At 45.0% G+C, this 26,607-nt stretch overlaps 1 protein-coding gene across 5 annotated transcripts in view; it reads left to right on the forward strand.

The window, feature by feature from the left end:
* LOC133237693 (urea transporter 1) overlaps positions 1 to 26,607 on the forward strand; it is a 56,279-nt gene that overhangs the window by 17,964 nt on the left and 11,708 nt on the right. The window contains exons 1-6 of one of the 5 annotated variants that reach the window (XM_061400052.1): positions 13,759 to 13,905; positions 14,552 to 14,615; positions 16,501 to 16,656; positions 19,797 to 19,950; positions 20,531 to 20,720; positions 21,907 to 22,035. In XM_061400052.1, the coding sequence (XP_061256036.1) occupies positions 16,510 to 16,656; positions 19,797 to 19,950; positions 20,531 to 20,720; positions 21,907 to 22,035 (620 nt within the window). In that variant the 5' untranslated portion in view covers positions 13,759 to 13,905; positions 14,552 to 14,615; positions 16,501 to 16,509. Of the gene's footprint in view, positions 1 to 13,758; positions 13,906 to 14,551; positions 14,616 to 16,500; positions 16,657 to 19,796; positions 19,951 to 20,530; positions 20,721 to 21,906; positions 22,036 to 26,607 lie in introns of those variants that run through there. The other 4 variants (XM_061400051.1, XM_061400053.1, XM_061400055.1 and 1 more) reach the window with 4 other exon arrangements.

Genomic DNA, 26,607 nt, shown 5'->3' on the forward strand with positions numbered 1-26,607 from the left:
GCTTTTACTTTACACTGTCATTAAACTTTTATTAAAGTGCGATGATAGACATTTAAGGGTACATATTGTAAATATACGATATGTACTTTTCACAAACTAACACACCCAGGTAGCCAGCAGATTGAGCATTTCAGAAGTCCCCCTGATCCCCCCTCCTGTGGTGACTGGTACCCTGACTTCTCTCAGTTTTAGCCTATTTTGAACTTCGCATAAGTGGGATCACACAGTCTGTACTGTTCTGTGCCTGGCTGCTTTTTGCTCAACATTACGAGATGCATTCATAGCTCTGCGTGAAGTTGTAGGTCATCTCCTCACTTTCTCTGCAAAGGAATCATTAGCTACTCTGCCGGCGATGGGCAATTGACTTGTTGCCCGTTTTTCGGCTGTTAGGAGTAGAGTTGCGTTGAACTCTGTGGCACTGGTCCCTCAGTGTGGCCGTGTGCACACGTTTCTTTTGTGCACGTTCCTAAGGAGGGATTTTTGGACACACGCTTTCAGTAGGCAGTTATCCACTCCTGTAGATGCTGCCAGGAAGTATCCATGTGCGTCGCCCACCCGCATCATGAGTTCTGGCTCCTCCGCTCTCTAACGCTTAATGTCACTTTTGATTCATCCATCCTTCACCCCGAGCTTATCTCTTCTTCTTCCCCAATTATCTCACATTTGTGGCCTTTCTCCTTTGATGCTGTTCTGCGGCAGGCACCATGAACTTGTGCAGAGCCTTCCCAGGACCCGTACCTGCACAGTCTCCCTACAAGTCTGTCTCATCATTGCACCTTGTGGTCCACGAAAGTACAGTCGCTCCTGATCTCCAATTACTTTGGAGCTTACCTGTTTATTTATCTGGTTATTGACACCCTGCAGACCTCGCCAATGACCAAGCAAACCTCATCTTTCCCTTAGGCCACGGTGCTTCCTCCCTCACGTCATTCTCCAATGCCTCCGTCCTTAGCTTGTGTGGCAGGAAATCTGTCTTCTCTGTTAGCATTTCTACAACAAACCCCCAAGCTGGAGAGTTACTGCTGGCAGAGACTTCGAGAGACTGCCCAACGCCCTTGTTTCCAAAGAATCCCCAAGAAACTTAAGAAAAAGAACTTAAGGCAAAAGTCCTAGTGACTTGTCACAACTTTCTTAAAGTGACAAGTATCACTTCTTATTTGCTGGTAACTTTTATTTGATCTGAAACCAGCAGAGCTTTGGAAATTAACTGGGTGGAGAGGAGAGGGAATAACAAAAAGAAATTGCAAGTTGGCTTTGATTTTAAAACTGCTTCTCAGTGAGAGAAATGTTCTCATCAGCTACTGTTCTCAAACATCTGCCATGTTTAAAGAGGTTTTGACAGGTAGAAAGTTTCATTACAGAGAAGCATAGAAATACATGCAAGGGAAATAGCAGGCAAATTTGGCTTACTCCTCCCAAATTTTAAGAAAGCAAATAAAACTGAGTGCTTAATGTTTGCTTACAGTTTGCTACATTTATTACTTGAGTGTATACTTTACACATGGGACCCCAATACACTCTAATACTGCCCATATTTAAAGCTTTGAGCATAATTTTGCTGTTTTATATGGTTAATAGGTTCATAAGTCTATCTTTTCTTTCATAATGTAGTATTATCTTACCTCTGCTTTCTTTGATGCTGGGTCCTTCGGTAGGGACCCATTGCCAAGTATTGTATCACAAAGAAGCCAATGTCAGAGTGCCTGTCAATATAGATGCCTGATACAAACATGAAGGAGCGCCGCTTTCTCTGTGGAGCTGAGTGGGGTGGACTCATGGCCTGTGATTCACAGCACACACCCTCCAGTGCAATCGTGAGGCTACTCACAGCCCACAAGCAGACTGAGCCTCTGTTGACTGACACTCAAGTGTCTTCCTAAAAGGCCATTCCCTCTTTTCCAGCCTTCACTAATGCCACTCAAACTTGTGAAGGGCCTCAGGAGGCCCATACCTTCAGTAAAACTCCCTCTGCCTACTCCAGACACCACTGGTATTACCCAAATTCTTTTAGCCCTAAATTGTGTCCACTCAGTTTAGCACTTAATTGCACAGCATCTCACATCATGTTAGTGTTACTCACTCAGTCGTGTCCAACTCTTTGCAACTCCATAGACTGTTAGGCCCTCCAGGCACTTCTGTCCATGGAATTCTCCAGGCAAGAATACTGGAGTGGGTTGCCATGCCCTTCTCCAGGGGATCCTCCTGACCCAGGGATCAAACCCAGGTCTCCTGCATTGCAGACAAATTCTTTACCATTTGAGCTACCCAGAAAACACACATCATGTTAGAGGGCCTTAAAACCTGCCAGTTCTTGGTTAAACTTGACAGGTATTCTGACCCCCCCTGGAAGATCGCATGATAGGCTCCCCCGTAGGCCAATGATATTACAAATCCTTTCTTGCTAAGGAAAATGCCATTCTACCCATGGCGTAACCAGTGATCAGACACAGCCTTGACCCTGACACTAATGCTCCCTTGTGTCTTATTGCTGCAGAAGGATGTGAGAACCACACTTCACACCATGCCCGAGAGTCCTAGGGACTCTTTGATCAGTAGTATGATGGAAACGTAGCTCGCATGGCAGAGCCCCTGACATCTGGGCACATGCAGGCAGCCCTTGCTCATGGGCTCCTGCCACAAACCCATCAATCTAAGGCACCCGCACCCAGCACTCCAGCTTGGTTGGAGGGGGGAGGCTCAGAGCATGGCCTATAGCCTGAGAGAAGATGCTGAGTCCAGGACAGCTGGAAGGAAGTGAATTGGCCAAGACATCATGAATTTACAGCCTATGACCTGGGGTGCAGAGGGAGGAGGAGCCAGCCGTACCCCACATCCAGCCTTTGGAGAGCCCAGCCTTCCTGGGTTTGGATTGAACCAGGTTTTGGCAGCTGGAGTTGGGACTGTCCTATCTCGTCCGTACTGATCTCCACCAAGGAGGCCCTGAAGACACAGCTTCCTGCCTGTTTACCCACAGTCAGGATGACTCAGGTGCTCCAAGAGCTGGCCAGCCTACACAGCTGGAGTGGGAGCTCGTCCTCTCCCATTTCAGGAAAGTCTTAGAGGAAAAGCAAAGCCCCTAGTCACAGAGGCTGACCTGCAAGCTGGAGTGCTGGGTTCGGGTGCCTTAGATTGATGGGTTTGTGACAGGAGCCCATGAGCAAGGGCTGCCTGCGTGTGTCCAGATGTCAGGGGCTCTGCCACGTGAGCTACGTGTCCCAGGCACGGTGCTGCACCCAGCTCTGAGGACGTAACTGGGGCAGGTCTACCCCGACTCCTCTGCCACACCAAAGACACACACACCCATCTCAGTACAGCGCTGTGCAAGAGCTCGCCTTGGCCCTGGAAGGCCCCAGAGTCCCAGATCGTTCACCAACTCATTCGTCTACACACTCAACAAATAGCTTGAGAGGATCTCTGTGAGCCAGGCTCCGAGCCCAGAACTGGAACCACAGCGTGAACAAGACCAGCTCAACTCTGCCCAGGAAGATTGCAGTCCAGTGGGCAAACTCAATGAAGCAAATACTCACAAAACCATGTAATTTCAAACAGCCAACACTGTAAGAGAGAAACCCTCTGGGAGATGTATCCAGTGGCTCTAGCCTTGGCCTGAAAGGCACCTTCCCTCAGACCGTGAGTCTTCACGGGGTGACAAGCGTGCTGTGAAAGGGGTAGTTAACATGCCTACTGTGGGAGCGTAAGAAAATATGATTCCACACAGGGCTCTTGCCTTTGGGCCAAAGGAGTTGCAAACCCGAGTGGGATGAGGGAAATCACTGCAGGGGCCTTAGTATAAAAGGCCAAGAAATCCAAGATGGAGGGTGGAGAAATGGTGGCCACCAAGGAAAATGCTAGGGCAGATCCCCGAGACCCGGGGGCATTATAGTCCTTTCCCCAGAGTGTCATAGCTGATACCCACAGGCGTATCAGTCCTGTGAGTGGGCAGGGGGCAGAGGTCCCCGGCTGGACGTAGGAGCCAGTGGAGGCCAGTCCCTATGCATGTAGGCGTCACCCTTGCATGACCTGTGATAATCTGTCATGGTGACTGGGGGGTGAGGCACTCACCGAGCCCATGTGAAGCAACCAGCCCCAGCAGAGGGTGGGACCTGATGGAGTGGCTCGATGGAGTCTAATGGGATGAATAGGCTTCGCCTAGAGCCCTGCCTTCTACCGGCGTGGCCCAGCGTGTGACAGCGTGCTCCCCGCCACTAACTGGAATGCAACCCTGACTCATCTGGGCTCACCGTGGCATCGCCAACGAGACCTTGGACTCTGTAAACTGTCTCTACTCCGGAAGCTTGAGTCCCTCCCTTTTCACTCAGTTCCAGGGACAGGGAGGCTTGAGAGTGGAGCTTCCCAAACTGTACAGTGCATGCAGATCCTTAGGAATCTGATTAAAATGCAGACTCCGATTCTGAAGTTCTGAGTGAGGCTGAGATTCCTTGATTCTTAACAAGTTCCCAAGGAATCACACTTTGAAGACTGGAGAACCTTAACCAGAGTGAATAAAAGTAAGCCTTCCCCTCTCCTTCATGAGAGAGTACAGTCAGATCAACCCTCTATCACTCACCCTGAGAACTGGAATACTGATGGCACCATTGGCAACAATAAGAAAATCAGAGGTAGGGCCTATTTTAGAGGGAAATAATAAAGGTTACCTCTGGTTGAATGCCTATTGTGTACCATGATCTTGTTTAATCTATTTGTTTGACAATGTAGGTATTAGTAATCTCCATTAATTTCATAATGGAATTAAGGCTTGGAAAGGTGAAGTAATTTTCCCCCGGGTGTTATAGCTGGCTGCAATTTGGACCTGGTCTGTCAAATTCCAAAACCCATCTAATGCTACAATGACATGTTTCCTTGTTTTGGTGGGTAAGGAATTAGGATTGGATTCAGTTCAGTGGTTCCCAACCTTGCCTTCATGTTAGAATCATCAGGAGGACTTTTAAAACTCCCCCACCCCACACCAATGAGATCAGACTCTCTAGCCACTATCACCACTTTTTAGAAGCCCCTCGGGTAACTCCAATGTGCAGACAAGACTGAGAATCACTGAGCTAGTCCAATTCCTCTTTGAGTAAGTGAGGCAACTGAAAAGGGATGGATGAAGTGCCAATCTTGTCAGAAGTAGCACCTCTCAGTTCCTGCTCTAGGACTCTTTCTAATAAGCCAGCTAAACAAAAATTCCATAATGGGATGGAGTAGGGCAGGAGTAGAAGCAGGATGGAGGTTCTTGGCAAGAGAAAAGACATAGAGAAGAGTGAGAGTTTCAGTGAACAGGGGACATTTCACATTTAAGAGCTGAGGAAAAGATTCAGAAAGCTAGAAAAGCTCACACACACAAAAAAAAAATCCTTGAAATTAGAACATCTAATTCATCTATGAGTCCTCCTGTACTTAGCATACATTGGGCAATTGGATGGATGAGTGAATGGATGCAACAAGAAGGACAAGGGGGGTCCAATGGACAAGAAAGTCTAGAAGTCCAGTGGAGTAGAGAAATGGGAGTCTCACTGGAATTGAGGAAAGGGAGGGCTTCCCTGGTGGCTCAGTCGGTAAAGAAACTGCCTGCAGTGCGGGAGACCTGGGTTCGATCCCTTGATCGGGAAGATCCCTTGGAGGAGGGCATGGCAACCCACTCCAGTATTCTTGCCTGGAGAATCCCATGGACAGAGGAGCCTGGCAGCTACAGTCCATGGGGTCGCAAAGAGTCAGACATGACTAAGCGACTAAGCACATAATGATGGGAGAAAGGACTTCAGCTGGGATGAACTACCAACCTCAGGGTAAATGGTCACCATCAGGAAACCTTGTTTGGGGATTTTATTTTTATAACTGGGATTATTTTTTAATGATAGGATGAAATACATCAAGTGGAAAAATAAATGGAGTAATGTGTTTGAAGCAAAAGGGACTTGAGGATTTTTTAGGAACTTCAGTGCTTCATCTCTTGCCATAATCAAGACAAAAGGCTGAGGCTACCCACGAGCTCCACAAATAAGAAATCTCAGATTCTACACTGAGCAAAGCCCTGGGCCCTCCACCAGACCCCAGGGCTGCCTTTGGGTAACTTTTTCTCCCTTCAAGATAGTAACAGATATTGGTTTTTAATTTATTTATTTGGCTGTGCCAGGTCTTAATCTTGGCATGTGGGATCTAGTTCCCTGACCAGGGATTGAACCCGGGGCCCCCTACATTGGGAGAGTGGAGTCTTAGCTACTGGATCACCAAGGATGTCCCATCTAATGGATATCAATTTAAAACTAGTTTCTCCTTGTAAGTTATGGGGCATGAAAAACTATTGAGAAATTGGTTGTCAGGTTTAGTAGACTCAGCAGTAGACTCTGAGATTCTGTAAACCCTATATTCTGCAAAACCATGAGCCATGAGGAGCCAAAACTCAGAATGATGTTGGGTATTAAGAGTTGGGGGGATATTGTTTTGCTCATCACTTACCAGTATGTTTGATTAAATTTCTTACTGGACTTTTCCCCCTCATCATCAACCTCATATGTGAATTCAATCATGAGCCCATGGACCCTAGTCTTCAAAAATGGCATCCCTTGAGCTGTGTCCTAGGCACTGTCCTGTAAGGAAGGACTATTTCTAATCCACGCACTCTCCACTGGCCCACCTTGTGACCTCAGCTGACAGCTGGGTATAGCTGGCCAGTGCATTTGGGGACCAGGGAGCTTAATCCACCTACTCAGGCCTCTCTTAAACCTACTTATAAATTCTGTGACTTCACTCACATCACATCCCAACCACCTAGGCCATATGACATAATTAAATATTAATAGCACTCCAGTCACATATGTCCCTTGATCCAGGTGTTGGGAGAAAATAAGCAACAACTTGAGCTGAAAGGGAAAAGGACTATTGACAAGGGAAGTGGATAAAACAGTGGAAAACCTGTTCTTCTCTGTCTGTACCATACTTCTTCCCTCATCAATATTCCTCCCAAACTCAGAGCTGCCCCTTACTTGGGAGAAGCTACCACCAGCTCCCAGAAGCTGAGCTCTACCCTGGTTTCTTCCATTTAGAATCAAAGTGAAACACACAAAGTAATTTCTCCAACTAAGTATAATAACAAGGAATTCCCTGGCAGTCCAGTGGTTAGGGGGGCTTCCCTGGTGGTGCTAGTGGTAAAGAAACTGCTCGCCAATGCAGGTAGAACAGATGTGGGTTTGAACCTTGGGTTGGGAAGATCACCAGGAGGAGGGCACGGCAGCCCACTCCACTGTTCTTGTCTGGAGAATCCCATGGACAGAGGAGCCTGGCAGACTGTGGTCCATAGGGTCGAAAAGAGTCAGCTGTGATTGAAGTGACTTAGCACTCACTTATGCCAGTGGTTAGGACTCCATGCTTTCACTGCCGAGGGCACAGTTTCAATCTTGGTCAGGGAACCAAGAAAAGGAAAACAACAGTGTTGAAAATTGCCATATTTTATTTTAAAAACAAGGACGTGTGATTAATTGTGAATCCTTCTAGTTCTATCACTACTTTTGCATTGTAATGTTAAATACTCAAATAATTTTTTAATTCAAATAGCTTTCTGCAGAGGATAATGGTGCTATAAACCTAAACAGCATATTAAAAAGCAGAGACATTACTTTGCCAACAAAGATGCATATAGTCAGAGCTATGGTTTTTCCAGTTATCATGCATGGATGTGAGAGTTGGACTATAAAGAAAGCTGAGCGCAGAAGAATTGATGCTTTTGAACTGTGGTGTTGGAGAAGACTCTTGAGAGTCCCTTGGACTGCAAGGAGATCCAACTAGTCCATCCTAAAGGAAATCAGTCCTGAATATTCATTGGAAGGACTGATGCTGAAGCTGAAACTCCAATACTTTGGCCACCTGATGCAAAGAATTGGCTCATTTGAAAAGACCCTGATGCTGGGAAAGATTGAAGGCAGGAGAAGGGGACTACAGAGGGTGAAATGGTTGGATGGCATCACAGACTCAACGGACATGAATTTGAGCAAGCTCTGGGATTTGGTGATGGACAGGGAAGCCTGGCACAAAGAGTCGGACATGACTGAGTGACTGAACTGAACTGACTGAAGGCTTAGTTGATTTTTTTAAGTTCTAATAAGAGATGTGCATTAAAAAATACATAAGTATTTCTCCACCGGGTTTAATTTTGGTTTTGAATAAAACATGAACTCAAGTTTTTTCTTTAACAACAGGACAATCTCAGAGGTGCATGAAAATTCTCCCCATGTCTGTCATACTATCCCAGCACAACTGCATTTCCTATGCCAACATTATTATAGGATTACTCAGGCTCTGATACAAATCTGTGGCCAGTGGAATATGACTTATGCTATGACAGCTCAATTTACCAGTTCAAGAGATTGAGGGTGCAGTGTGGTCCAACTTTAAGCCAACTGATCAGACAGATGGTTGAATCGTGTGCCCTCAAGGTCCCTCTGCCTTTGGCCCCCACCCCAGCCTTGACAGGTGCCAACAGCAGGAACAGAAGAGACAAGAGGAATGGGAGGAGGGATGAGGGCTAAGAGACTCAGAATCCTTCTCTAAATCTTGGCAGCCAGTGGGTGAGAGGTAGTGGATAATAATAGAAAGCGTTTCTGATCTTTAAATCAGGCTGAGCGGCAACACCATATAGCCAGCAGACACTAAGCCTCCAGTTAGGGCAACTGTGAGGAGCCTGAGCCAGCTGCCACCTCCTCGGCTCCGGAGAGCAGCCTTACTTTAGCATATCTATCCAGTCGTTGCAACTTCTTGACTACACAAATGCCAGCTCTCTCCTCAAGGCTCCCTAGGGAGTAGCACCCATCCCAGTGCCTGGCTGGGAGTGGACCTCAGTCCATCCTACCCACCCCCAGTGGCTGATGTCTTTGCCAAGAGCCCACTGGCTCAGAGAGCTTCATTGGCAATGCTGGGGGTCAGGCCATCCCCCTTCTCTTCTTGGCCAATATCTTTAATAGTCAGGAGGCAATCTGATGATTATAAATCACTCTCAAGAGATGGTCAGGGAGACAGGGCCATGCCAGTCCCCAACCCTCATTTTCCCCAACACTCCAGTCCCTTCTTTCTACCTGATCTAAAGAGATTGAAACTACTGTCCTCCTACCCTTTTCCCTACTGTCCCTCTTTGGGAAAGTATTATTTTTTTTAATTATGAAGAAAAAAAAGCACCAGCAGGGTCACTGCTCACCAGTAAGGCCACTACATGCAAAGGCACCCCAGCATTCCTTTCATCAGAACATTTTACTGCCTTCTATAGGAGTTTTGTTGCAGAAAATACATAAAGGTCTTGAATGCTAATGGTGCCCCCTTTTGACTCGGTGCATTTGCGCAGTGCATAACCTTAGGTGCTGGCTGAGGATACCAGAGGAGCTACATGATGCTCCTGACACTAGCCTGAGTTTGAGAGCCGGAAAGAAAGTGACGCATGGACAGAAGGGATCTGATAAAAGTCATAGGTAGATCCCCATGAGGTTTTCTCATGCTTCTGCTGTGTGCAGGACAAACAACCAGATATTCAGTGGAGCTGAATAATTGCACAACAGCATTGTTTAAGAGCAAAAATGTAGGCACCTCGGTGCCTCCTGCCATCACCCATCCCCAAGCTTCCCTGGCCAGGACAGGCAGTGCAGCGGGTAGAAATTGTGCACTTTATGCCACTTGGCTCCATGTCTCAGGAATTCTTACCACAAAGGGTCCCCTTGAATGGCGTTCTGGGTCAGTGGGGGGTCTGGCTCTTGTCTGGAGCCTATTTGTCCGACTGTTTACCAAACCAAACACTGTGGGCCCAGAACACAGTGCAGAGGGACTTTCTGTGCTCAGTTTGTGGTCTTTGCTTCTCTGTGCGGCGGGTGTGGGGGGAGGAGGGCGGTGGGGAGGGGGTGGTGCTGGTCGGCAGGATAGGAAGAGAAGTCTGTCTGCTTTTTCTTTAGCACTTTCTCTCCCATCTAGAAAGGCCCTGCTCTGGATTCAGAAGAGCCCTCTGCCGGTTCCTCTTCTGCAGAATTCCTGTGTAGACCCTGCCCCCTGATACCTGTGGTGCAAATTATCTGTAATGTCAAATTGCTTGTTGATAAATCAACATCCAGCAGCAACCAAAATGACATAGTGCTGGGATAATTTCTGGGTCAAAAAAAGACATTTTTTAAAATACCTAAAATGTAAGACATGCTAGGAAAATAGTTAAATTGTGTCATTATCCATAGTTTTTGTTCTTCCTTCTTCCCCATTTCCTCATCTAGCTCTTATTTCCTCTCACGTCTATTTTTATAAACTTCCTCAAAAGCTTTCTGGAAAGAAAGAGATCTGATATCAATAAAAAAAAAAGAATTACTAGTATTCTCCAGCCCAGGTGGGACTGCACACCATAGAATATATTTTTAAAATAAAAGACAATAGCAGAGCTGTCACAGGGCTGGGCGGGGAGCGGTGACCACTGTGAGAGGAACATGGACATACCTGTGTTCAGCTCCCAGGAGCGCAGTGCGGACGGGCAGAGGGAAGAGAGCTGGGTGTGGACACTTGCACAAGGTGGGCAGGGAGAGAAGGAGCCTCCAGGGGCAGAAACTCGGTGGAGAAAGTCAAAGAGGATTGAGGCGGACAGAGGGTTACAGGACCAGGAGAGGAGGGGCTCGGCGAGGAGAGGCCTAGGTGGGACTTGGGAAGGGAAACAACATCGGTGCCCGAACACTCAATAAATGATACCAGGAGGGGCTGAGAAGAAGTCATGAAACTGTGAAATCAGGGCTGTTTGAAAGTACCTGGGGCTTCCCAGGTGGCTCAGTGGTAAAGAATCCACCTGCCAATGCAGGAGACGCGGGTTCGACCCCTGGGTTCTGGAGCTTCTGGAGAAGGAAATGGCAACCCGCTCCAGTATTCTTGTCTAGAAAATTCCATGGACAAAGGAGCCTGATAGGCAACAGTCCATGGGGTCGTAAGGAGTCAGACAGGACTGAGCAACTGAGCGCACGTGCAGAAGCCCCGAGGAACCTCTGTACGCACTTGTTACTGGGCGCCCGGTTATCCTTCTAACAGGAACCTCTGTACGCACTCGTTACTGGGCGCCCGGTTATCCTTCTAACAGGAACCTCTGTATGCACTTGTTACTGGCGCCCGGTTATCCTTCTAACATCCAGTGCAGGATTCTCTCCAAAGCCACAGCCACCCGGCAAGACCCTGGCATCTTGGGGGTCTTGCAGTGACAGAACATGGCTGCTGCCTGCCCACCTCATGGTTCTTGCTGAAAAGTTGTCTCTGCGCTCATAACTACACCCCTTCAAATGTCAGAGCCAAGAAGCCTTTTCTCCTGGTTTAGGCTGGGAACAGGGACCCTTTCAGGAATCCTCAAGGATAAACCAACCCAGACTGAGAAGGGCAGATATTGGAATGGTGCCACTTCCATGCATCAGGTACAGAGATTTACAAACGCGGTTGCAAAACTTCATCACAGCCTTACAAAGGAGTCAACTTATTCAATTTTACAGTGAGAAACCTGAGGGCCAGACATGGTGACACACCTCAGGGCACACGGGGACGAAGCCAGGATTCAAACTCAGGTCTGCCTGACTGGGAATCCCACGTGCTTTGTTCTACCTAGTCAGACCGTACAGCACGGCTGTGTTTTGTAACCAGCATTTAAGGTGTGCCTTTTCAAGGACCAGGGGAGAGGGCAGGGAGGAAAGGTGGGGAGGAGTTGGTTCCACAAGAAGACTTCAGACTCAGTAAACACCCTCCACCCCTGACCAGCCCACTCAGGCCACTGAGGCAGCAGGCGGTCTAGGTGCCGAGTGGAGCTGGCTTCAGGCTGAGGTCTAGAGATACATGTTGATGCTTGAGTTCATTAAGGTAATTAGTGAATTGAAGAAAAGCAACTAATGGGCAGAAGCTGGAAATACTGGATGATGCTAGGGTACAAAGCACGAACCTTGATGTTAAACCGGACAAGTGATTTAAATTCTGTGAGCCTGTTTGTGTTAGCTATTCAGTCACGTCCGACCCTTTGTGATGCCACAGACTGTGGCCCACCAGGCTCCTCTGTCCATGGAATTCTCTAGGCAAGAATACTGGAGTGGGTAAGCCATTCCCTTCTCCAGGGGACCTTCCCAACCCAGGGTTGGAACACAGGTCTCTTGCATTGCAGGCAGATTCTGTTTGCTCCTCTGCAAACTGGGAATAATGGCATTAACCTCATAGGACTTTTGTGATGGTTAAATGACTGACGCAGATCCAGTGCTCAGCTCAGTGCCCAGCACACAGAGTGCATGCCCAGCCATTTGTCCAATTCCAATACGTACTGTAACTATCACTGTTACTGTTATTATCACCGTCAGGGATGGTAGTCCATTTGCATAAAGAGCTCACAGATACACTAGCGTGATTCCTTTCGCTCCTATGCCAGGCTCTCAGTCTATCCTCTTATGATTCATTTTTCCCCTTCAGCGTAACCCGAGGAATCTTTACCAGGAAGAAAATGTTGGCAGGAGATTTGCCTGAACCTCAAAATTCTGGCCATGAACTTGGGTTTGTAGTTTTTCTCCCAGGCCCCAGATAGACACATTGAGCCTCTGGGGACACTGGGAGGGAGGGAATCCCCAGGAAAGCAAGGAGGCTGTGGTTTGGCTGGTGTCCAGCGGGTGGAGCCAGAGAGTTACTGGCGGCCTCCCTGACAAGGGCTATCAGCTCGTCCAGGCAGGCAGGAGGCCCCATGGACACCTGCACAGCTTTCTGTGGGGTTTTCATTTTTCAAAATTGGGTGCACAACTGAGCGGCTTCACTTTCTCTTTTCACTTTCATGCATTGGAGAAGGAAATGGCAACCCACTCCAGTGTTCTTGCCTGGAGAATCCCAGGGACAGGGGAGCCTGGTGGGCCACAGTCTGTGGCATCACGAAGGGTCGGACGTGACTGAATAGCTAACACAAACAGGCTCACAGAATTTAAATCACTTGTCCGGTTTAACATCAAGGTTCGTGCTTTGTACCCTAGCATCATCCAGTATTTCCAGCTTCTGCCCATTAGTTGCTTTTCTTCAGAGTTGGACACGACTGAAGCGACTTAGCAGCAGCAGCAGAAGCATTCTACAGTTCACCTCACTTCTGTTCGTGATCTCAAAACAGGCCACAAAATTGAAATTTAAGGGAAAAAATGAAGAAGAAAGGGATTTTTCTCTTGAATTTTAGATATATCTGCTATAGAATGTTTGCCTCCTGACTTTTAAAGGCAGCAGAGTTTGTCCTGGGATTCTCACCTGGAAAGAGGGGCATTCCAGGCCAACATTTATATTTTTGTTTCCCTCCTCACTGGGGAAAAGGGCAGGTTGGTTTCCAGAAAACACTCTGTGGACCCGGGTTCTCCCCACACTCACCCCACACCCCATGGAACTTTCCTGGATTCCTACACCTGAGCAGAAACCACGTCAAGTCTAAGAGAACATTCCACCTGGGAGCTACCACTTAAACTTTAAAGTCTGCCGCACAGCAACCTGTCTCTATGTTTTCAGTTGAAGTGACACTCTGTTGATCCTTTTCAGTTACACGTCTTCCCCAGAACAACCCAGGGTGAGGGTAGGCTCCAGAGGAAACTGCAAGGGGAAGATAACCATGAGCTCAAGCAGGATTGCTGCTGGATAAAGACCTGGGAAGCCCCAGAAACGATGGCAAAGTTGCTGGCACCAAGTCAAGAACAGGGACAGACAGACAGAAGGTACAGGACAGGGGGCCCGCTCCTCGGCAGTGCTTTGGCCCTGTGCCTAGAGTGGGAGGAGACAGCCAGATGCACAGATAAGCAGAGTGGGTCCTGAGTATAAAAGCTCTGGGTCCCTCCCCCAGCACCCTCCTCCTAAGCACCTCCTTTTTAATAGAGCCCAGCAGGGCTTTATCAGCCAGTGCCTTCTGCCCGGGAAGCCAGCTGCTATGTGAGTACTCCCCTGTGTCTGTTCATTTGCAACTGTTCATAGTGGGAGGGCTGTCGCCTTAGACCTCTCTAATTTTTCTCTTTTTAACGGAGATATATGTTCCAGATGATTGGAACTGAGTAAAAGCACAAAATTAGAATTCTGGTAGACTAGCAAACCATTTACCCAAATCACAGGCTTCTTCCTGGATGCTTGAAAGCTGTCTTGGTTCATAGTTTCTGCAGCAGGGTGGATCGGCACCAGAGCTCCGCGTGCAAGAGGGTTTCAGCGAGGAGTCCACTTGAGGTGCCAAAGGACTCTGAGCTCACCGACGCTGCATAGGAGTTTGAGGCTGTGTTCTTGAAATAAGTAAAATTGGAGATCTATCAATACGACTGAAAAAAAAAAAAAAGTGGGTATTGGGAATGGCCCTTTCCAAGTACAGTTTTCCAGATCACCCTGCATGTACCATCATGCTGGAGGGAGGACACTGGAACACGCTTTGGGAGAACGAGTCCCACTGCAAGCACAAATTTGGCAACTTCTTTTCAACTACACTTTCTGTTGTGGAATTCAGACCTCAAGGCTTCAAAGGGAGTGTGTTCCAAGGAGAGTGTTTTAAGCAGGAGACAGGATACCTGACAGCATTTTCTGTTTCTCATCACAGGTTTAGAGAAGGCTGAGCACTTCCCACAGCTTAGATTCAAAAACTGCCTAACATAACGAGTTCTGTAAGTATCACATAAATGTCAATGCTGAAGTCTCCTAATTATGATAGAGCATGAATGTTTATATGCTTTCTTCCATATCTATGTCCAAAACTTTGCATTATTTTTAAAACGGATACTTGAAGCATAGAAGTTAAAGACTCTCCGAGCTCTCTAATTATACAAATTTCTAATATATGCTGACAATAGAATGAGTTGTATTTCCTATAAGAAGTGTTGTTAAACTGAAATCTTGATATTTCAGAATGATGAGTCCTGCTTTGTGGCACTAAGTGATCTGTGCTATCAAAAGTGCTTTCTGACTTCTATTGTAAGCTCACTGGGTGTAGCTTCTAGAATATTCTCGGGATATTAACCTCAACACACACAGGCCTTGTTGTGGATATGTCTGTGATACAAGGGAGTGAGGCTTACTTGGGGGCATGGTGAGATGTTTGTTTGTCAGAAGAGTCACTGCTTCTGGCAAGGACACAGGGTGAAACAACCTTTGCTGTTGTTCAACACCCCCCTCCCCAGGGTTACGTCAGGGAGGCCATGAAGACAGACTGTGTCCACTATGTTACTGAGCCCTAACACCCGCTTGGGGACATCAGTATGTATGGTTCCAGCCTGGAAGACAAAGAGCCACCAGGGCTTACCTGTTCTGTAAGGCTGTCCTGCTGAGTGAATATGGATGGTCCAAATTTTGGAGTCCAGTTTTTTCCTCTATAAAATGAAGGCTTGAACTATATGCTCTCCCAACTTCTTCTCTCTCTTGGCTCTTAGAAAATATCGATGTTGAGCTCAAGGATGTCATTTTCCCAGACATGAGTGATTTTGGTGCTGGGGAAACATGACAGGGGAATGTGACAGTCCTGCCTGTCTCTTTTCTTTTTCTTTCCTTCTTTCTTTCTTTTGTTTTTTAAACTAAATATGAGAGCCCTATTATTGGGTTTCTTAACGTTGCTCTTTGTCAAACAAAACTATGCATAATGCAACCCACCTGTTTGGTGTTAGCCAGATCGTTTAACCATGGATAAATGTACATACACACACACACAACTTTTTCCACAGACCTGTCAGTAAAGTTTTCCACAACTATGGATTTTTCTGAAACACTCTAGCAGAGTGTTAAGTTTTCAGATTTCAAACCAAGCCAGTGGAAGAAAGTAATTAAAGAGGAAGAAAAAAATAAATACCAAACATATGACTTTTCTGGAACTTCTAAAGGAAGAATGCTATCCTTGGATATAATGGAAGTTTTTTTTCTATTTTTTTTTAAGGGAAACAAAAGGTTGCCACACCTGTTGAATATAACTATGAATTGTTTGTTATTAACAAGGTGATGTCTGGTTTTTACCAATTCTTATTCAGATAGAAGGAAAATAATGCCATTTAGCAGTCTCTTAGACTGGGGTTTTGCTGTGCAAGTGTGGCTAGCTAGCATCTTATTACAGAAAATAGAACCCATACCAGGGCTTCTTCTCACGTTTGTAAAGATCAAGGCTGAAGGAAATTGTGGCTCCATCCCCGAGATGGAGCCCTAAGAGTTCACCTGAAGTGTTTCAGAGCCCAAAGCCCACCACGCCCTCTGGAACAGGCTTCAGACCTGTCAGCTTCCTGCCAGTGGAGAAACACAGGAGCACAAGATCCGTACGTGGGTCGCGGTGCAGGATGGCTTGCCAGTTTTTTCTTCTGTTTTAAGCGAAGTAAAATGAACATTCGGTGTCTACAGTCAGCTCATCGTCTCTGCTGATGGAGCTCTAGCTGATGAAGAAGTCTGCCTTCTTTGTTGAGGTCTCCTCTCCCCAGGAACCCCCTAGGAGAGCTCTACCCTGCATTTCACATCACAGGCAGGGCACGATTTCTGCTGATTCATGTATTTTTGCCCTTTGTCGTATATGGAAAGAAAGGAAGGATGAGTGGACGGTCTTTGATTGGCGCTGCTGGTGACGCCTACCCTGGTCCTCTTTGGAGGGGCCCTTTTGGAAAAAAATCTGGTGAGGCAGCGCACAGAGTCTTCCCCTGGATAAATTTGGCCGTGGTCCAGGGGCCAGAAGAACAGGTATGCTACCTTCGTACAGCTTCTGTCTCTGTGACTCTGCTGTGTCTTTTCTGAACCGAGCCTGGGAAGTGGGGTCCTCATGCTCTGCTGAGCGGTGCAGCTTGGCCTGAGCCTGATGCACAGGGGTCTTGGTCTAGAAACTCACACGACACTCGTCTTGGTTTAGATGTTGGACCTTTGTGCTGCAGAGTTTGGACAACTATGGAAAAGCTAGGAAAAAAGCATTCTGGGGATTTTTATTTATCTTGCTTCTATTTTATAGAGTTCATTCCTTATATTTTCTTGTCCTGTCTTTTCAGGTGAAATTTAATGACCTACTTAGATTTGAGAAGTTTGAACTTAGTTCCTGCTTCATCACCTTGTATTGCCTACCCAATTAGGATATGTGGACTTTTAAAGTTCCCTATAGAAACACAAAGAGTGTAGCATGATTACATCCTAGGGTGAACTACAACTGTTACTGGTTTCTCACGACCAGTTCTCATGCCTGAGTTCTGGAACGAGTAATCAGGATTCCCAGAGCTCTATAGTGTTCACTTCAGAATAAATGATTCCCTGGGGAATCAACTCATGAGAAGATCTATCCCTCTATTACACGGTAGCCCTACCACCCACCCCCATATATGGATACTAGAAAGGCAAAGCATAGCAAGTCTTCTGTATGCTGGGCTGAAGATTCAGATCAATGGTTCAATCTTTATCCAACTTTGGGTGTCTGGGCAGGGAACTCTGGCCAGTCAGGTTCTCAATCGTGTCTGGCCAGTTAGAATATCAGGTTTTGTATCTGTATCTCCAAAATCTCTGAGGTGATGATGTATTGAAAACCCTCTAAAATAAATAAATAAATGCTGGGAATTTTGAGAACACGAATTTGTCCACCCTGGGATAACCCCTGTATCTACTTGCTTCTGTACTTAATAGAAAACGCCCACTTTAATCTTTTCATTCAGTGCTGCCTCTGTAGAGCTGGATCTACCCAGTTGCAGAAACTCAAGGCAGTTTCTTGTCAATGTCTGGACTGGAGCCTGATGCCTCTCATAGGATGTGTGACTTTGAGAACGGGGTCACGATAGCTAAGGAAAGGGCTTACCAAGCAATACCTTCAGTTACGATGTTTAAAGAGAGATAAATGAAAATAAATGATAGCTATCAGTTAGATTATGAAATAAAACCCAAATTTTTCATAATTTCTTAACAATTCAAAAGGTTTTCATTGTTTAACTTCAGGCCAGCTGAGCTCCACATAGACTTAGATTTGGTTCCTGTCCTCCAGCAGTTTTTAGTTTAAGAATCTCTTAATGCCAAGCTTCATTGGAAGTCTCACAAATGCTGGTTTCTATCACTATTTTGCCAAACCAAAATGACCTTGGTCTAGAATGCATTGCATAAACAGCCTCTACTTTGTGGAATTGCTGGCCATCGTTTAAAAGCAGAATGGTTATTTGGCAGTGAATTAATACAATTGAAGTACAATCTTGACTCAATAAAAAATGAGTTACATGGATTTTTGTACTGGGATTAATAGAAGCCAAAACTGAAATCAGAATTGCAAAAAATAAAAACTTTAAAAGTCATAACTTTTATTACCTGTTAATTGGGCTTTAATAGCTTTTTGTTGGGTATGGTAAATGGAAGAACAGTGAGGCCAAAAATAGGCATGAGAAACCCTTATTCACAGCCTGGTTGCAGGGAGAAGACGAGTTGGTTTAACCGCATGGGTTTTGGGTATTTCCTTGGTCACGTCTTACGTGCCTGTGGCTTCAGCATTCCACACTTGTGCCCCCTGGGGTCTGATGGTTTTGGTGTTCCCCTCCTGCACACTGGCCTGGCTGTGCTCTTTGCTTTTCTTGCAAACTCAAAGTGGTTTTGCCATGGTCTTTCTCCCTTTGCCTACCTCTGGGATGACATCATTAGTACTCTTTTATATCTGCCATCAGCACCATGAAACCTTCACTTTTGTCTACAGGGTACAATATTTTGATGATGCTAATGCTTTGTTATTGCACACTCAACATGAGAAGTGAAGAGTCTTGTAGTGAGCACAAGTTATGGTCATACTGTTAGTATTTCCCTGAGGCATGCTTACTGTAAGTATGCCCTGTACACTCTTACAGTGTACAGCTCTTAAGTTGTAATTCTTTGGTTTTCAACAGCTAGCCCACTTCCACTTTTTCCATTTTCTATATCTTTGTGGAAGATTATTTTGCCAGTCTTTTTTCTAGTTTAGATTTAGTAAATTATATTTTTAAATGATATAGCCCAAATTCTCAATATTTTAGTGAACATACTAAATATATAATGTATATATTATGTATATAAATGTATAGTCCCAAATCTATGTCCATTTGCACATTTCATTTATTTAACTATTTTGCTCATTTAAACACTTAAATAAACACTTAAGTGTTATTTAAACACTTAAATAACAATTTCAAAAATAAAGAATATATGAAGCAGCTACCTGATGTGAAGATGTAGTCAGGACGTAATCTCTGATTTGGAGAGTGAATATTCTGTGGTGGGGCAGGGCACAGTTCTTAGGCTATATCAACACACACAAACTGTCTTGTAAACATTTCTTCTCTTTCAAACTTTTAAAACAAAGCCTGTTTTTGTAAAATAAAAATTGAATCTAAAATGGCTGCTTGTCTTAGAAAGTAGCTGGTTGGTCTGCATTAGTGAGCATCATTTTGTAACCTGACATCTGGCTCCTTTCATTGGAGCAAAAAGGTTAAGTACTTGATTGTAGCTATTTCTGTATCATTTTCTGACTCATTGTGTTGAAATTAACTATTTTTAATTTTTTTCCCACTAGACTGAGCTCTGAGTGTAGGATATAGGTGCTCAATAAATATTCATTGAGCTAGAAACTGAACCTTATGAAATTAAAGACCAGAACCTTCTCATGGTGACATTAAAAACAGTGATGACAAAAGTAGCCTGGGGCTTGGGTTTTGATAATGATCTTCCTGACAATATTTCAAGAGGAAAATGGTGCTTTCTTAGTTCCGTGGGATTGTCATGGTCCAGATGAAGTGCCTTCAAACTCATCCTGTGTGGCTACTGTGGTCAAACCCCACACTGGCCAGTCCAAAGGGCTCTACATTAAGATTGTTCATGAGCTCCGTTCTTTCCTCAAGGAGCCAGAAGAGACATCCATGGATGACAACCCCACTGCAGTTAAATTGGACCAGGGTGGAAATCAGGCTCCACAAGGTCGAGGCAGAAGATGCCTCCCCAAGGCACTTGGCTATATCACTGGTGACATGAAAGAATTTGCCAACTGGCTTAAAGGTATCTACGCCACCTTGGAGAAGTGGCGTTGGGGGAGATGGTTTGCTGGTTCTTCTACTAAAATCTTCAGTTATACTCCCCTATCTTGTATTGCTTTTCTTTCCATTTTTTTAAAACTTTTTATCTTCTAACCTGAGACCTTCTTCCATTCTTTTTCTTTTTAATGGAGACAGTGGTCCTGTTCATGTCCGAGGAAGACACCTAGTTCCACCTTGTAATTTTGGTGCTTAAAAACTGAAATTTTACTCTTGGTGATTCATTCCTTTGGCTTAAGGGTGTAAACCTCTAAGCATACTAAATAAGTCCATTCAATGCTTTCTGGAACTGGGGTTCTAGTATGGACATTGTGGACTGAGCAGAAAGAGGATCTGGGTGTCACTAAAGCAGATCTGGATGCTTCCAAGGATCTGGGGGTCACTAAAGGGGAAAGCGTTCAGAGAAAAAGTTTCAAGGAATATCCAAAGTTAGCCTCACCTTGTTCTGAGGGGATTTTGCTCAGGGTAGGCTTGGGAAGGAGACTCGGGAAGGAGCCCCATTTGCCCCACCATTTCCTTAGCTCTGCCCATCTCATCTCTTCCAGACAAACCCCAGGCTCTGCAGTTCGTCGACTGGGTTCTTCGGGGGATATCCCAAGTTGTGTTTGTCAGCAACCCCATAAGTGGAATCCTGATTCTGGTGGGACTCCTGGTCCAGAATCCCTGGTGTGCACTCAATGGCTGTGTGGGAACAGTGGTCTCCACCCTGACGGCCCTGTTACTCAGCCAGGACAGGTAGGCATGTCCCTCCAAGCCTCTGCTTCTTGCTTGAGAACACAGGAGCCAACCAGTGACCCTGGGCAACAGTGATAAAGCCCCACCCTCCCTGGAGAATCAACCTTTATTCCACAGAATGCTTTATATTTGCCTTTAGTCAGCAATCAGGAAATCATTTATAGCCTCTTATTCATAGTACCCGAATAAGCAGCCAGATCCTTTTGGCAATACATGTGACCAGAATTAAGCTATAAGTAATTCTTATAAATAATAACTAAGGTATAAGACCCTACAGTCCAAAGGGAGTCTACTTCAATGATTGATCAATTATTTATCATCAGCATTTTATTTATTTGGACAAAAAAATGCATATGAATTCAGGAAAAGTTTTAGTGGCTTAATAATTCCACTAATCCCATTATATCTTAGTTCCATGCTTAGTTTATCAAATTCATTCTTCCTGGACAGTGAAAAGGTTAGTTCAGCTTCCAGAGAGATAAATTTTAGTCCCCAGTTATGAAAAGGTACCATTTTAGCCAGGAGTAAAAACTTAATCCATAGGACAACATTTGGAAGTAAGGTTAAATGCTGGGAAGAAAGGGACCCCCAAAAAAAAATTAGGTGCTAAAGATGCATATAGTTGAATGGAATAATTTGCCAAGTAAAAGGGATTGTTTTTCTTTGTAATAATTTGGAAATGTATATCTGGAAACAACAAAGTGGAAGAAGATGAAAGTATATTCTAAGTTGGAAGACTTGTGTTGATAAAATCAAAGACACTGTGGAGCTGAATTTACATTTCAAGAATCTTACACCTCTCAGCAAGGAAATCAGGCTTAGGGAAGAGTTTCAAATAAAAGCTCTATTCAAGTCAGAGACCCTAATGATTCAAAAGAAATAATAAATTTTGGAAGGAAAGGCTAGAAAGAAACAGACTACGTTGGCTTGCTGATTTCCTTTTCTCTACCCCTTAGGCATGTTGCCTCTGTAGGGGTTGTTCTATATGCGCATTTGTACGTTATCCATGTATATTTTACTGTTTCATGCTTTGATTAGCATTTGGTTTCTAGAGACTTTGCAATAAAACCCTAAATATAATCTCTTTTTCAAATGTAAATATTACCTGGAAGTTAGAAGTGATATTCACGGGCACGTTCAGCCAACATCCGCCGGGAGGTGTCCAAGCTGTGCCTCTCGCCCACAGGTCCGCCATTACAGCGGGGCTCCAGGGCTACAACGCTACCCTGGTGGGAATCCTCATGGCCATCTATTCCGACAAGGGAAACTATTTCTGGTGGCTGTTATTCCCTGTATCTGCTATGTCCATGACGTGGTAAGTTGTACCTGGTTTTCAAAATGCCTTTTTGAAAAAAAAAAAAAATTGTCTAAGGGCCAGGAGGGGGTGGGGGGAGTTATTACCTACTGAGCACAGGGTTTCTGTTTTGTAAGATGAGAAATATTCCGTGAACGGATGGTGGTGACGGTTGTATAACAGTGTGAACATACTTTGTACCACTAAACTGAACGTCTTAAAATGGTTTAAGTGGTAAATTTTATGTTATATATATGGCAATTTCTAGAAAATTATCTTTTTTATTTAGATTCAGGATATACCTATTGGAAACAGGAAGCGTTCAAACATACTGATGCACGTGGCTTCCCCTCACACCTCATCCCCCCCACCCCACATTCCCCCCCCCCACCCCCACAGTAACGTTCTGATATAATTGGTTTGGGGAGTTTCCAGGACACTGGGGATTTGAAGGCTCTTGGAGGATTCTAAAGTACAACCAAAGTTGAGAAGCACTCTCCACCATCAGGAGTCCTCAAACATGCACACTTTCAAGACCACCTACAGGGCCAGTTAAAACATGGACTACTGCTCCCTCCCTGAGGCTTCCTGATTCAGTCCATCTGGGATGGGGCCTGAGAATCTGCATCTCAACAAGTTCCGAGGTGGTGCTGAGGTGGCTGATCCAGGGACCACACTCTGAGAACCACTGTCCCTATGTAACCCCCCTTACCCACCTGCCCCTGTCCCCCTCAAAGCAATTCTTTACTAAATTCCATTCCCTCATAAGTCCTTCAAACTGGTTTCTATATTGACACTGTCTTAAATCATTTTTTAAGCAAACATTTCCTCCTTACTATGATAGATTCAAAATATAAAATGCTGGCTCCACACACACGAGATGTGTGGCTCCACACACATGAGATGTGTGGCTGCATACACACAGCCAACCACGGACAGCGTGCCCACCCTGGCTGCGGCCACAGGTGCGTGCAGGAGAACCTGCCGGCACAGCCAACCTCCTCAGGAGAAACTCCCCACCTGTTCTGAAGACGAGGTTCAAGGACCAGAGGGATCACTGCACAGGGTCACCCACACCCTCCCCCGAGTTCAGGAAAACTGGGGGGTTCTAACGTCAAAGCCATGGCTCCTTGATTGGGTCCACAAGTGAGGGAATGAAAAGGGCCCAGAGACCATCTAATCTGATATCCCAGTTTACAGGCAAGGAAACTGAGGGTACCTCCTTGCCCAAGGTCACACAGTTCAACTGCTCAAGGACTTAAACCTCTGCCCTCCTGAGTCTACAGTCTTTTTCTTCCAGTACTAAGTTGAAGACTGAGGCTGCCTCTGGTGGGGAGGGAAGGGCACGTGATCAAGTAGTTTATACAGGGGCTTTTAGCTGCTTAAACAATATTCTTTTCATCTGTCTTAAATACTTAAAAATATTTTTTTTCTTTTTTATTTTTTTAATATAAATTTACTTATTTTAATTGGAGGATAATTACTTTACAATATTGTATTGGTTTTGCCATACATCAACATGAATCCGCCACGGGTGTACATGTGTTCCCCATCCTGAACCCCCTCCCACCTCCCTCCCCATACCATCCATCTGGGTCATCCCAGTGCACCAGCCCCAAGCATCCTGTATCCTGCATCGAACCTGGACTGGCGATTAGTTTCTTATATATTATACATGTTTCAATGCCATTCTCCCAAATCATCCCACCCTCGCCCTCTCCCACAGTCCAAAAGATTGTTCTATACATCTGTGTCTCTTTTGCTGTATCACATACAGGGTTGTTGCTACCATCTTTCTAAATTCCATATATATACGTTAGAATACTGTATTGGTGTTTTTCTTTCTGGCTTACTTCAGTCTGTATAATAGGCTCCAGTTTCATCTACCTCATTAGAACTGATTCAAATGTATTCTTTTTAATGGCTGAGTAATACTCCATTGTATATATGTACCACAGCTTTCTTATCCATTCGTCTGCTGATGGACATCTAGGTTGCTTCCATGTCCTGGCTATTATAAACAGTGCTGCGATGAACATTGGGATACATGTGTCTCTTTCAATTCTGGTTTCCTTGGTGTGTATGCCCAGTAGTGGGATTGCTGGGTCATAAGGCAGTTCTATTTCCAGTTTTTTAAGGAATCTCCACACTGTTCTCCATAGTGGCTGTACTAGTTTGCATTCCCACCAACAGTGTAAGAGGGTTCCCTTTTCTCCACATCTTCTCCAGCATTTATTGCTTGTAGACTTTTGGATCGCAACCATTCTGACTGGTGTAAAATGGTACCTCATTGTGGTTTTGATTTGCATTTAGAGGAAAACAACAGAATGGGAAAGACTAGGGATCTCTTCAAGAAAATCAGAGATACCAAAGGAACATTTCATGCAAAGATGAGCTCGATAAAGGACAGAAATGGTATGGACCTAACAGAAGCAGAAGATATTAAGAAGAGATGGCAAGAATACACAGAAGAACTGTACAAAAAAGATCTTCACGACCCAGATAATCACGATGGTGTGATCACTGACCTAGAGCCAGACATCCTGGAATGTGAAGTCAAGTGGGCCTTAGAAAGCATCACTATGAACAAAGCTAGTGGAGGTGATGGAATTCCAGTTGAGCTATTCCAAATCCTGAAAGATGATGCTATGAAAGGGTGCACTCAATATGCCAGCAAATTTGGAAAACTCAGCAGTGGCCACAGGACTGAAAAAGGTCAGTTTTCATTCCAATCCCAAAGAAAGGCAATGCCAAAGAATGCTCAAACTACTGCACAATTGCACTCATCTCACACGCTAGTAAAATAATGCTCAAAATTCTCCAAGCCAGGCTTCAGCAATATGTGAACCGTGAACTTCCTGATGTTCAAGCTGGTTTTAGAAAAGGCAGAGGAACCAGAGATCAAATTGCCAACATCCACTGGATCATAGAAAAAGCAAGAGAGTTCCAGAAAGACATCTATTTCTGCTTTCTTGACTATGGCAAAGCCTTTGACTGTGTGGATCACAATAAACTGTGGAAAATTCTGAAAGAGATGGGAATACCAGACCACCTGATCTGCCTCTTGAGAAATTTGTATGCAGGTCAGGAAGCAACAGTTAGAACTGGACATGGAACAACAGACTGGTTCCAAATAGGAAAAGGAATTCGTCAAGGCTGTATATTGTCACCCTGTTTATTTAACTTCTATGCAGAGTACATCATGAGAAATGCTAGACTGGAAGAAACAAGCTGGAATCAAGATTGCCGGGAGAAATACCATTCACCTCAGATGTGCAGATGACACCACCCTTATGGCAAAAAGTGAAGAAGAGCTCAAAAGCCTCTTGATGAAAGCAAAAGTGGAGAGTGAAAAAGTTGGCTTAAAGCTCAACATTCAGAAAACAAAGATCATGGCATCCGGTCCCACCACTTCATGGGAAATAGATGGGGAAACAGTGGAAACAGTGTCAGACTTTATTTTTCTGGGCTCCAAAATCACTACAGATGGTGACTGCCGCCATGAAATTAAAAGACGCTTACTCCTTGAAAGGAAAGTTATGACCAACCTAGATAGTATATTCAAAAGCAGAGACATTACTTTGCCAACAAAGGTTCATCTAGTCAAGGCTATGGTTTTTCCTGTGGTCATGTATGGATGTGAGAGTTGGACTGTGAAGAAGGCTGAGCACCGAAGAATTGATGCTTTTGAACTGTGGTGTTGGAGAAGACTCTTGAGAGTCCCTTGGACTGCAAGGAGATCCAACCAGTCCATTCTAAAGGAGATCAGCCCTGGGATTTCTTTGGAAGGAATGATGCTAAAGCTGAAACTCCAGTCCTTTGGCCACCTCATGCGAAGAGTTGACTCATTGGAAAAGACTCTGATGCTGGGAGGGATTGGGAGCAGGAGGAGAAGGGGAGGACAGAGGATGAGATGGCTGGATGGCATCACTGACTCGATGGACATGAGTCTGAGTGAACTCCAGGAGTTGGTGATGGACAGGGAGGCCTGTCGTGCTGTGATTCATGGGATCGCAAAGAGTTGGACACGACTGAGCGACTGATCTGATCTGATAATGAGTGATGATGAGCATCTTTTCATGTGTTTGTTAGCCATCGGTATGTCTTCTTTGGAGAAATGTCTGTTTAGTTCTTTAAAATGGATTAAAGATCTAAACGTAAGACCAGAAACTATAAAACTCCTAGAGGAGAACATAGGCAAAACACTCTCCAACATAAATCACAGCAGGTTCCTCTATGACCCACCTCCCAGAATATTGGAAATAAAAGCAAAAATAAACAAATGGGACCTAATTAAAATTAAAATTTTCTGCACAACAAAGGAAACTATAAGCAAGATGAAAAGACAGCCTTCAGAATGGGAGAAAATAATAGCAAATGAAGCAACTGACAAAGAACTAATCTCAAAAATATACAAGCAGCTCCTGCAGCTCAATTCCAGAAAAATAAACGACCCAATCAAAAATATTTTTAAACCTAGACTTATAACTCATTGTGAGCAACCCCAGAGCATAATTTTCCACAAGCCAAATAAGCTGAGAGTTGACTTTTTACTTTGCTGCTAAGTCACTTCAGTCGTGTCCGACTGTGTGA

Source organism: Bos javanicus, chromosome 24 (assembly GCF_032452875.1).
Source record: "Bos javanicus breed banteng chromosome 24, ARS-OSU_banteng_1.0, whole genome shotgun sequence".
Lineage (NCBI taxonomy): Eukaryota > Metazoa > Chordata > Mammalia > Artiodactyla > Bovidae > Bos > Bos javanicus.